The sequence below is a fragment of the Periplaneta americana genome, chromosome 9 (assembly GCF_040183065.1).
Source record: "Periplaneta americana isolate PAMFEO1 chromosome 9, P.americana_PAMFEO1_priV1, whole genome shotgun sequence".
NCBI lineage: Eukaryota > Metazoa > Arthropoda > Insecta > Blattodea > Blattidae > Periplaneta > Periplaneta americana.
The window spans coordinates 32,559,603-32,573,107 of record NC_091125.1 but is presented as its reverse complement, the minus strand read 5'-3'; the positions used below and the strand labels follow the sequence as shown (position 1 = coordinate 32,573,107).

The 13,505-nt window shown below is 39.7% G+C and overlaps 1 protein-coding gene across 1 annotated transcript in view; it reads right to left on the bottom strand.

Annotated features, from left to right (window-relative positions):
- Toll-6 (Toll-like receptor 6) overlaps window positions 1-5,837 on the bottom strand; it is a 167,463-nt gene extending 161,626 nt beyond the window's left edge. The window contains exon 1 of the mRNA XM_069834498.1: window positions 1,301-5,837. Within this exon, the coding sequence (XP_069690599.1) occupies window positions 1,318-5,256 (3,939 nt within the window). The 5' untranslated portion in view covers window positions 5,257-5,837 and the 3' untranslated portion in view covers window positions 1,301-1,317. The remainder of the gene's footprint in view (window positions 1-1,300) is intronic.
- Window positions 5,838-13,505: the final 7,668 nt, after the last annotated feature.

Sequence of the window (13,505 nt, the reverse complement as noted above, 5' to 3'; positions counted from 1 at the left end):
ATTATTATTATTATTATTATTACATTATGATTATTAGTTTAATCAATCAATTATTAATTTAAATTTTCGTGACATGTTCCGACCTCTTTTAATTTACCCTTCAAACATTTCTCTCTTCTTTTAATTTGTAATCCAAATCTATTGCTATTGTAGACCATGTTTTCGTTCATTCTGAGAATACTTCGAAAGTAATTTTTTTATTGCTGGTTGTACTAACCTATTATATTGTCGTCATCATCATTATCATCATCATCAATATTATTCACTAAAATGGTTCTTGAAACAGTTAAAGAAGTAGAAAGTTATACACACACAGTCCTAGACAAAAATAGAACGTATCTCACAATGTGACAAATACTGTATCACACACTGCATATCTTTTAAGAATAATTTGTGATCGGATATTTTAGCTCCACTAGGTTCAGTGCCAAAGGTAAGAACTTTGGAATGATGTCTGAGACTGAAATAACGTAAAATTTGTCATATTTTCAATCCGTTTACTTTATTCCTATTTTTAATCTTCTTACCATATTACACACATTTGCTGATTACTATAGTTATCAGGTCTTTGTTTTAATGCATAGTGAAGCCGAAAACAAATAATACGAGAATTACCCTTGTTGTAATGTATTGCATTGTTATGTGTGACATATTGAATTTGAAAACCTGTTAAATTCTGATCTCAGTACCATAATATATTTATGTCAACTATATTAATAGTTGTTATTATTACTATAATTATTAGTATCTTGGCACACAGCCCTAGGCTGGAAGAATAGGACTGTCTATTAATGAAAAACACTAGTTAGATTATGACGTGAATCAAGCGTCTTGTATGTCTTTGGCTAAGAAATACTAGAAAATGGTTTATTCGAATTTTAAATTTGTATTATAGACGGAGACTCAAAGAAACTTCTCGCAACATTTCTTACAACATCAATGATAAATGTAATCGCATTTTTTTCAATTAAAGATGATTTATATTTTTAATACATTTATAGTTTCAGCAGTAGTTATGTTATTAACATTTTTAGACTGTTATATTATTATATTTCTTAATTATTCATTGTGGTAAACCGCATTCTCGCGTATATCATAGTACGATTTGTAGTAGGACTATCAGAGCCATTATAAAATTTGGTAGCAGAAAAAAAAGTATCTACATTTCTGCACAAATGCCTGTAAAATGTGTCAACAAATTCAAGCCTTATTTGAAGTATTTTCACTGATATATTGGTACAGAAACCTCACATTCTGATTATGTACACATGATGCAACGAACATCAAAAAGAAGTCTTACCTGCGGCGGAATAGCCGCTACGCCCACAGCGGCTGAGGAAGACGTCGAGGCAGCTCTCGCTCCGCAGTCTGCAGATTGTTTTGGTGGTGGTGAAGGAACGGTGGCAGCAACTTCCCTGACGGAGGTTGTGGTGGCAAGGGTAGGGACGGCGGTAAACCTGGACTCCTACTCCTGTCAAAATTTGGAGGTCCTGTAGAAGCCGCAGAGTACACATTCACCGACGATCTCTGGTGATGGTGTCGGGTCGACGCCCGGTTAGAGTTGCACGAGTTTCTCTTTACATCCGGCATGGCAAACTTTAGCTTTTGCCAGAATAGTCGATCTCCCCATTCTATACATGTGTTCGTCTTGAGATAGAGTCTCAGATCCGGGTCCAGATCTCTCTGCGGCAACTCCCCCAACACCACAATTATGAGTCGCCGCCGACGGTCTTTTAGCACCTCGTGCAGCGCAGACTTAAACTCGAAGCGACACCATTCTGAGTGTAAGAAGTTTTTGGACAGTACCACTATGGTTCTTCGAGAAGACTCCACCGCCTCTACAATCGTATCGGCCACATACGCGCTCATGTTAAAGTCACGATAATGTAGACACAGTCGGTAGGTCGGATCCCCTTGTTCGAGACCCGGTGCCAGCACTTGACTTACGAAAGCATCGTCCTTCACGCTGTAGCTGACGTAGGCGTCGAAAAGTCTGTCTCGATCCTGCTCCTCTTCGAAGGCTGTGGTCTTGTAGCACATGCGGAGCCCGCACCGAGAGTACACCCAAACACGGAGTTCCCGGCGGTAGTAGAACGCTCCGCAAACCAGCCCGGCGGAAGCGAGAAATACGCACAACGTAACCAAAAGAAGGGGGAGATAATCGTTTATAACTTGACTTTCCACTATTGCAGTAGAACCACCGGTAAATGCGGCACATGAAGTGGCGTTAAAGTCTGCGAGAGGCGGCCCTACGATGTTCGTTACATTATTAAATACACAGACTATTTTGTTTGCATCGACAACTTTGACAAAGTTACCTTGCAGCCAATTACGAAAGCGGTGAAGATATTGACAATCGCAGGACCAGAGATTCTCACCGAGTCCAATTTCAACAAGGTAGGGATTTAATGTGAACTGCCACACGGGGAAGGTAGACAGTTTGTTGCCTTCTATGCGCAACACTTCCAGGTGTTCGAGATGAGTAAAAGTTCTGTTGTCAATGACATAGATTTGGTTGCCTTGGAGATAGAGTTCACGGAGGTTTACTAAACTCTCGAGTTCAAAGCCGCGCAACTCCTTGATGCGATTGTTTTCTAAGTGAAGCACCGTCAGGCGTTTCAGACCGCTGAAAGTGTGATTATAGATCGCTGCTATGTTGGAATTATTTGCATACAGCACCTTGAGGTTCTTACGTCCGATGAACGAGTGGCTGGAGAGCTCTCCGAAGTTGTTGCCGTCGAGGTACACCTCAGTCGCGTCCATCGGGATACTGCTCGGCATCTCCGTGTAGTCTATGCCGGAACACTCGACGATGTTGGCAGACCACGACTGGTCGTGGTAGCACGTACAATTGCTAGGACATGTCATCTCGCAGTCACACGCGTCGAACTCGCAACAATGACAGAGAGCGAAGCAGTGCGTCTTGTAAGTGCACAGGAACTGGGAGGACTCTGCTTCGATGAGGGGTATGTACGTGCGGTAGCGATTGTACATAAGTTTGCAGTAGATGCTCTCCAGATCCATAACATGTGGATGCTGACGAAGATGGCCTAACTTATTGATCCGCTGCAGCCACTCCATGGTACAGTCGCACTGGAACGGGTTGCCTCCGATGTAGAAATTGGGCAATGGACGATCCTTGTCGACGAGGGTCAACCTCAGGGCGTTCAGCTCCATGCTCACTATCTGGTTCGCGTACAGGTCGACTCGCGTGAGATTGGTTTTCTTGAGGAACGTGTGCGGCTCCACCGTCGTGATCAGGTTGTCGTTGAGAAACAAGAGCTCGACGCTGTTCGGTATGGAATTAGCGGTGACACGTGTCAACTTGTTAAAACTCGCGTCCAGTGTTTGAATGCGGAGCTCCGAGCCCAGTTCGTAATGATTTCCCAGTTCTTTTATGTAGTTTTTGTGTAAATCTAACCACTGCAAGCCTGGCGGTACCAGCGCGTAGTCAAACCACTCTATCTGGTTGTCGGATATGTTGAGCCAGAGTAAACTTGATATGTCAACGAACAAGCCATTGATGTCAGTCAATAAATTAGCATCCAAACGAATAGCCTGCAAGTCTGAATTTGCACTGAATGCACCGTGATCAACTTTCTGTATTTTATTGCGAGCTAAATTCAGTATCTGCAGGGAAGGGAGATCGGAGAATATTAATTTAGTTATGTTAGATATCTGATTTCCGATGAGTCGTAATCCATATAAATTAGTCATCCCTTTGAAACCCGGATCTGACAACTCGCTGATAGCATTTTCACCGAGATCGACTGTTCTTAACAGACGCATGTCCTTTAATGCTAGGGGCACGGCTGTTAAGGAGTTGCCATTCAGATTAAGATCCTGCAGACTGCTGCAATTTCTGAAAGCATCCATATGAACACTTTCGACCAAATTATTATCTAGAGATAATAGACTCAACACGTACAAGCCGTTAAGGGAATATGCGTCCAGATACGTAATTTTATTGTAAGATAAAACAAGAGTGTGCAGATTATTCATGGGTGCGAACGTGTCTGCGGGGATAGTTTCCAGCTGATTGTGTTCGAGGTTCAGAATCTGCAGCGTATAGAGATCGCGAAAAAACGTCGGATCTAATTTGGAGATTCGATTATGAGAGAGGTTAAGGAGGACGAGTCTGATGAGCCCGGAGAACGTGCCACTGTTTATCCACGCGCTGGTCAGTTGATTTCGAGACAGATCGAGAGCTAGAAGATGGCCTAAGTTTGCAAATAAACCGGGCGCTAACACACTAATGGAGTTATTCTGGAGGTATATTTCTTTCACAATGGGGGCACAATCGCGGAAGAGTTCCGGAGGCAACGCCACGACTTTGTTATTGGACAGGTCGAATACTTGGAGACCTTTCAAACCTCCCAACGCGCGGTCCGCGACCATAGAGATCTCGTTGTCGTGTAAGTGCAGCTCGCGCAGTCGACGAAGCGCGCTGAATCCGTTGGTGGGCATCAGCACGAAGTGGTTCCACGAGGCGTCCAGCACCTGGATATCCAGACTGCAGGGCGAGACGGACGGCGTCGACACTCCGGGGGCCTCGCGGGCCGCGCCGCCCTCGTCGTCTTGCGTGCTGATGAGCGGCTGCGGCGGCGGGGGCGCCTTCTCCCGGAACCCCACTTCGCTGATGTCCTGCAGCCGGTTGCGGCTGATATTCAGGCTCACCAAATTCGTCAACGCACAGAATATATTTTCGGGAAAGGACCAGATATTGTTGTAGCTCAGGTCCAGCCGCTCTAGCTGCCTGACGGGGGAGAAGCTCTCGGGAGCCAGCTCCAGGCTCATGGCGGGCCAGTCCGTGTTCCACGTGCGCACCGTCAAGTTGCGGAGGTCCCGCAGTCCGGTCAGCGTCCCGGCGGGCCATCGGCCCAGCTTGCAGTGGTCCAGGATCAGCTCTCGGAGCCGCGTGAGGTGCACGAAGCTCCTGTCGTCCAGCGAGCTGCGCGACATCAGCATGTTGTTGCATTCGATCCTGAGGGACGTCGTGTGCTCGGAGGGGATCACGCTGAAGTTGGTGGTGTCAAACTCGCTGTTGACGGTGCGGAGTTTGCACGTCAGGGCCACTTCGTCACCGCCCGTTGCGGAAGTCTCCCGGATCCACCACTGACAATCGTCCGGGGCCTCGTATCGGAGAGGCGGCGCCGCCGGAGTCTGCTGCTCCGACGCGCTCCGGGCGCCTTGCCATAAAACAATCAGCGTCGCGACGAAGACGCCCGCTTTAGATAACTGACGATCCCTCATCATCCTGCTTCGAAACGACGACAGGCGGGTCAAGACGAGGTGCTGAAACCTATCATAATTACAATTCGCAGCTATGACTAATCATCACACACGGTGCTAATTTCCTAATTCCCGGCGAAGGGCAAGCAAGACGGATGGCATCTGTAGCTATCGCAGCATCACTGCCCGGTCGGTTGCGAACCCTCAGTTAGACACCTGGCGGGAGAGCACAACCTTCATGGTCGACGTCCGGCGTCGGTCTGACAGGAGCTGTCAGCGAGCCACTCCTCATATACTGTCAGCCCATCCACCACTACCACCACCACCATCAGACATGGCAATCAAACACTGACACAACACTCGCAAAAATGCTGCTGAAAAAGAAGCACGCGTAAAAACAAATCTGGGCGTGAAACGCGAAGTAAATAAAGCGCTGAGCGCTGTTTGAAATCCACACGGATCGACTGACGACACGACGAGCGAGGGACAGAGACTGCGCCTACACAGCCTGCGCGCTCCCCAGTCGGACCGCAACTACTGCGAGCAGCGATTCCACATCTCTGCCTGCCTGGCTTGCCGACCATCCGGCCCGGAGCACGAGACCCGCCCGACTGGAGTCGACTGGAGCCGAGCGTCGGGACGGACGGCCCCCTCCCCCCCCCCAACAGGCAGTGCTCCACCGCTCGCTAGAATGGACTCATTTTGGGTTCTGGCCCAATGAGTTCCCCTTCTCAAGTTGCCGACTATGAAAGCAAGGTATTGGTATTGACATGTAAACAAATTGCATTAAGATTTAATTGGTAAACGGAACGGAGAAACAGGGGGAGAAACATCACACATGGACTTGAAGTCAATCACAGAACCTTTTAAACATTTCCTAACTTTTTTTTACTCTTTTTTTTAGAGGGGAAAAAATCGGCGGTGTTACAGTCGCTAGAGAAAGGGCATAACAATTTTCCGATCCATGGGATTTAACATTGACCGCTCTGAGCACTAACCGTCCGTGGTGAACATTCGGCTACTGTTTTCTGCCGTCCCTTAAGACGCACGATATAATTCTTTGAAATGTTATTACACGAACGTAGACGTAAAAGCAACACTTGGAGTAGATGTTGATGATTGTAATAAGAATAATAGCTAATAATAATAATAATAATAATAATAATAATAATAATAATAATAATAATAATAATGATAATAATGATAATAATAATAATTTATTTACTTATGGCTTTTAAGGAACCAGGAGGTTCATTGTCGTCCTCACATAAGTCCGCCATCGGTCCCTATCTTGTACAAGATTAATCCAGTCTCTAGCATCATATCCCACCTTCTTCAAATCCATTTTAAAATTATCCTCCCATCTACGGCTCGACCTCTGATTCGCCCGTACGTGCTACATGCCCTCCCCGTCTCAAACGTCTGGATTTAATGTTCCTAATTATGTCGGGTGAAGAATACATAAGCGTGCAGTTCTGCGTTGTGTAACTTTCTCCATTCTGCTTTGACTTCATCCTTCTTAGCTCCAAATATTTTCCTAAGAACCTTATTCTCAAACACCCTTAATCTCTGTTCCTTTCTCAAAGTGAGAGTCCATGTTCCACAACCATACAGAACAACCAGTAATATAACTGTTTTTTTTTTACAAATTCTAACTTTCAGATTTTTTGACAGCAGGCCTACAATAATAATAATAATAATAATAATAATAATAATAATAATAATAATAATAATAATAATAATAATAATAATAATAACTCTTCATGAAGTGGCATAATACTATACAGAATGTGGAAAGAAATGTGAAATATTCAGGACGTAACAGAGAATCAGCGAAAAGAAAAATTATTGGGATTTCCCGGTCTCTGATCGGATCAAAAACCCTAATATAACTTATATTTAACCCTTGCGGTGAATTTCGGTGAAGTCCGGAGGGCCTAATTAGTCAACTCCACTCTCTTCACCCCCACACTGGGGCACCCTGGGATCATTTTAAGATGCGACAGAGAGAGTGGTGTGCGGAAAGTAACGGGAAGCCAACAAAAACTGGGAAACGAAGAGGAATGCATAAAATAGTAAAGATTGGAGAAAGCTGGGTTTGCAATGAAAGATCTGCCCTTGGGGAGAACACTGAACGAATTATTATTACTATTATTATTATTATTATTATTATTATTATTATTATTATTATTGTTATTATTATTATTATTATTATTTGTACTGAAGAGGTATAAACAGGACGACCGAAATAAAAGTGGACAAAGCATGTATAAGCGAGTAGTATTGAGACGTAAGTAGCGGAAAATTTTTTATCGTGCATGAAGTGGTTGTTATAACTATTATTCATTCATTCGTAGTATTCTGCCGAACAGCAAGCCTTTCACTGCAAACCCAGTATTCTCTAATCTTTCCCATTTTCCGCCATTCTCTTAGTCTCCACATATGGTTATACTATTATGGTATTATTATTATTATTATTATTATTATTATTATTATTACTATCAGCAATGTGAGTCCTGTTCACCATGTGGAGATCACGTGTGCTGCCCAACCAAGCGGTCCGAGGTTCGATTTTCGGCTTAGACGAAGGAAGAAATTTATTTCCTGGCCATGGAAGTGGGCGTTTGTCCGTTACCTTACGATTATCCTCTAATTTCTTAACAGAGACCCTGCGTCATACCTATCCCATATCCAGGAGGCCCGCATTTGTGAGACGTCCATTTGTGTAGGAACAAATGAATCTGCCTCCCCTGTCCTCATTGACGTAGGACTATAAGTTGAATAAAAGAGGGGTTAGCAAAGTAAAAAAAGAAATAAGCATAATAATAATAATAATAATAATAATAATAATAATAATAATAATAATAATAATAATGTTAAAATTATTCGCCATATTGTAGGAGGGCTAGTGACAAATTTTCAGGTTCATACTTTTATATAACCACAATGTGATTTTCTCTATCATTGACCCATTCTAAATGTTGAAAGTAATTATTACCTTGAATGAAATCAGAGTAAATTTATATTAGTATAAATGTGAGATTCATATTAAGCTTATTATTCTGTCAAACATAATAGCTGCATATTAAACTCAGGAGATAAATTAAAATGACGAAATGCTTGTTTCCTCGAATAATTTCAACTAATGAGAACCATGGTGACAATTAATGGCAATGTATTTGTGCTAATTATGTGGTTTATGCTCCTATATATTTCATATGATAACTTGAATATTAATTACTCATGTAAAAACTAGCGGCATGAAATGTACTCGTATTAACTTTGTTTTAATTGTCATTGAACGGATGGCAATTATTAGAACTGAAGTAAGTTGTTTTCGTAGTGTTATAAATGTTAATTGAACTGCAAAATTATTAACAAACGTTACAATCCTCAACTTCCGACTATGATAGATACGACGGCTTAAGGTCACCTTAACACACTGTAGAAGCCATGGTCAGAGATTTGAATTCTATATATGATTAGTAGGCCTGTATGGATGTTCGTCAGTTATCAATGTGATATTCTGTGTTATCACAAAAGGAGGCTGGGCATCTTGAAGATTCCACGTTGTGCGAGACAAACCTCGTCTTCTTTTAGTGTCAAGTTCATATAAAAACCAAATATGAATTTAGACCTAGATTATTTTAAGAGTGTAAGTCAGTGGTGTCACGAAATCAGCACGGAAACTTATGATTTTGAATTTATTCCTTCGCCTCGTGTTTCCCTGTAAAAGACGACATATTATTATAACTGTGCGGCTACTCAGCGTTCAGGGTCACAGCTGAACTGTGACGCGAGGTGACAGACCAGTAGTGAATGATTTCATAGTCAGAGTGCACGGCGTTCAGGGAGGGATGTAGAAATGTTACAGTAATTAAGGGACTGTAGTTGTAGGGGAAATCACAATCATACAAATGTGACAATTTATGTTATAAGTGCCTAAAGTACGTCATGCACAATAATAATCACAAGTAGTAAATAAATTGTAATGATTTAGTATAACAATTTCTACTACAGGGTTGTTTCCGATCTCTGATTACGAACTTGAATGACATCATGTGCGTCAGAAGTCACAGCTGAACTGTGACGCGAGGTGACAGACCAGTAGTGAATGATTTCATAGTCAGAGTGCACGGCGTTCAGGGAGGGATGTAGAAATGTTACAGTAATTAAGGGACTGTAGTTGTAGGGGAAATCACAATCATACATATGTGACAATTTATGTTATAAGTGCCTAAAGTACGTCATGCACAATAATAATCACAAGTAGTAAATAAATTGTAATGATTTAGTATAACAATTTCTACTACAGGGTTGTTTCCGATCTCTGGTTACGAAGTTGAATGACATCATGTGCGTCAGAAGTCACAGCTGAACTGTGACGCGAGGTGACAGACCAGTAGTGAATGATTTCATAGTCAGAGTGCACGGCGACCCAAAGCATAAATTATAGTATATTTAGAATGTGATAACTTGAGCTAATATAATCATAATTTTCTTACTGTGTGTACCTAAAAATATTGTATTCATTGTATTGTTTGTACTTCACTTTTATTATTATTATTATTATTATTATTATTATTATTATTATTATTATTAATTGTCTTATATTTTATACTTTGTATGTCTCATTTATTTTGACCTGCTGTTCACATTTTACTATGCTTTTTCCTTTCTTTCTATATGTCATATATTATGTCTGATTTCTATTTACTTTTTGTTTACATTATATTATTATTATCTTATTCAGTTTTGTGTGTAAAATTGTAGTGCACTTTGTAAATTTGTAGGGTTTTTTGTAACGCAGTTTTACTCATGGTTGAGTGTTAGAGAAGGCCGTATGTCCTTAACTCTACCAGGTTAAATGAACCATTATTATTATTATTACTTACAAATGGCTTTTAAGGAACCCGAAGGTTCATTGCCGCCCTCACATAAGCCCGCCATCGGTCCCTATCCTGTGCAAGATTAAGCCAGTCTCTATCATCATACCCCACCTCCCTCAAATCCATTTTAATATTATCCTCCCATCTACGTCTCGGCCTCCCTAAAGGTCTTTTTCCCTCCGGTCTCCCAACTATTATTATTATTATTATTATTATTATTATTATTATTATTATTATTATAAAAATGTCACCTTTAACCCACTTTGAAAATCTTCTGTATCCACGTCAGCAAAGTCACTGCTAAAACCCCAAAATGCACACTACATAACGGCCATACGTACAATACAATCCGTATGAGATGGTGGTATACTTTAGAGAATTTCTAACCAGAAACATACCATGAAGCCAACGGCGGACGACTTCAATTAAAGTCACACAGAAAAATCCAATTTTTCGGACCAATTGGCGTACTATTCATTTAGGAAGGCTAAGATTATGTTCGTGTCACGAAAAAATATGAACTAAAAATAAAGCATTAATCTCAGAGACCCTGGAGGCATTCTCCCCAGTCATTTCTCTGCCTTACAAGCCGTCGCTCCTGCTGTGATTTCAGTCAGAGCTAACATAATAATAATATTCTTCATCTACTCACAAAACAGTAGCGAAGTCACTGTAGAGCATTCAATTATTTGCAGTTTGCGCTACAGGTCGATGCAGGAATTTCTAAGTGCGTCACACACTGTTCTGATCATCATAATGGAAGCAGCACAATGCATTTTTTGATTAATTATTATGAGTTTTTGTACATGTCTTGTGGGTTCTGCTGCCGTCTTTTTTAAACCAAGAAAGATGCCGCTTCAATAGATACACAATCCGGCGAGGTGTAACAAATGACATATAAAAGAATATTATTCCAAATGTAGAAGTCATCTTTTCTGGCTCCGCTAACCCCATCCCATCCCATCACTTCTCTCTCTCTCTTCGCCACGCCGTTCTATCCAGTCGTCAGAATTGTAATTAGTTATGATGCAGCGTTTTTGTCAGTTCAGAGACATAGGCTTCAATCGCCCCCTACGCCCGTCCTCTTTTACCCATGTCTGTCACAATAAATGTCTGTTTGTTTCCTTCCATCAGCTGGGGATAAAGCAAACGACATTCTTTTTCATTTTACATGAAACAAATTTTTGCTATGAGTTGTACACAAGCAGAAAGAACAGAGATGATTGATTGCTCAGTAAGTAAATTAACAATGCTTTGTCAACGACCGGATCTTGTTTCATAAAAATTCGCGTCACAGTCTCTCTACTTCTCTGTGTTTATTTACCGATGTTTAATCAACTATCTATTCCTTACATAACTATTTGTTTACATAACTGAACGTAGGAAGTTTCATCATGTGTCTCCAATGGTTGAATTCTGTGGCAAGCTTGCCACATATCTTCTCAGAACACTTAACGAAAACTGGACCCCTGATCATGTAATAATAATAATAATAATAATAATAATAATAATAATAATAATAATAATAATAGTAGTAGTAGTAGTAGTAGTAGTAGTAGTAGTAGTAGTAAACTGCCCCCCATTGAGGGTAGCCCTTACGGATTCAGTATATTCTCAAAAAAAATTATAATAATAATTATTTATTTATTTATTTTCTAATATTTAATGTGCTGTACAATAGCCTGGGGCCAATAACAGTTCAGCACAAGATAAAGTTAGCACAAGAGTTACAGTGTACAAGGAATAACAAAAGTACATACAAATAATTGTGAAAATTACAGACCAATACAATTAAACAATAATGACAAAATGAATAGATAACAAAAAATAATGCACACAAATAATTATTAAAATTAGTACAATGAGATAATTAAAATAATGACAATGAAATAAAATTAATTACAAATGAATTAATAAATCATATAAATGAAGACAGGAATCATATAAGTAGTATTACAAAGATATGCAATGAGAATATTACGATACATATCTAAACAAATAGTATAAGTTAATAAAACTGAGATAAAAACTCAAAAGTATATACTACACATTAAATGGATACAAGTTCAATGCATGCAAATTAGCATATTTAATACATCTGCAGACCGAAGAGAGAGATTTAGAATTCGTATTATAATAGTACATTATGCAACGAGCCTATAATGATAGTAATTAAGACGCGAGTATGTTTGTTTATGAAACGAGCGCAAGCGAGTTTCATAATTTTCATACGAGCGTCTTAATTACCGTTATAGGTAAGTTTCATACGACTTTTTATGCTCGACCATATTTCTAACTTGAAATTATTCAGAAGTATTAATTTTATTCGTATCTAACTGAAGAGTGGAAGTGACCTTGTGCATCGCTCTTAAATTGTGAGATGTGCTCAGACGCGAAAGTATTGATTTTTTCCGAGGCACAATAATGTCATTCAACTTGTTATAATCTACAGAATAACATGAACTAATTTTGATATAACCTGGAAATTGATTTAGAATTGAAAAACGAGATGACAAATTGAATTTATTTGAATATTATTTACAATTAATGCTAATTATTATAGTAACAGAACATAACCTTCTGCGACAGTATTGGATTTCCAGCCTCCGTGACGTTTCCCTCGTTATTTTTCGATTGCATATCCGAGAATAATCGAAAACCTGAACTTTAATGAATAGGTGTACTTTAACGGCATGCATTAAAGGACTGCTACCAGGTGTATAATTACTACATTTCGGCATGGACGAGCACAACATTTTTTTTTGAAATCTTAAACCCTTAGCAGGAATACAAAGACTGATATTGCTTAATAATAATAATAATAATAACAATAATAATAATAATAATAATAATAATAATAATAATAATAATAATAATAACCAATGGAACATGCTGTTTTAGCACAACAAAGGAAAAAAAAAGTAATAATAATAATAATAATAATAATAATAATAATAATAATAATAATTTATGAAGAGCACATTTTGAACGTTAAAAACGACCTCACTAGACAGAATCACTGTTGGTGTTGATGTTGAGAGTGGTAAAGAGGAAAATATTTGAATGCATTAAATCTAAGGTATGCGCCGAAACAAACAGTGCTGAAATATCGCTCATCGCTGTCTACGTTTCCCTGCCAACGAAGTAATTTTATGTATTGTATACAATAATATGACATATATATATGTACATATGAATAATTTTTACAATTATGCTTTGGCCGTCCAAAATCTTTTATATGCGGAGAATGTGAAGAGTCAGATAGCAAAATTTTGGATGAAAAAGACACAGCTCTTGACGTCTTTAAAAGGAGAAAAATTCCTCACCAATGAAAGGCTAGACTAGAATTACTAGAGTGTTTTTATGAAGTTATAGAATTTCCTT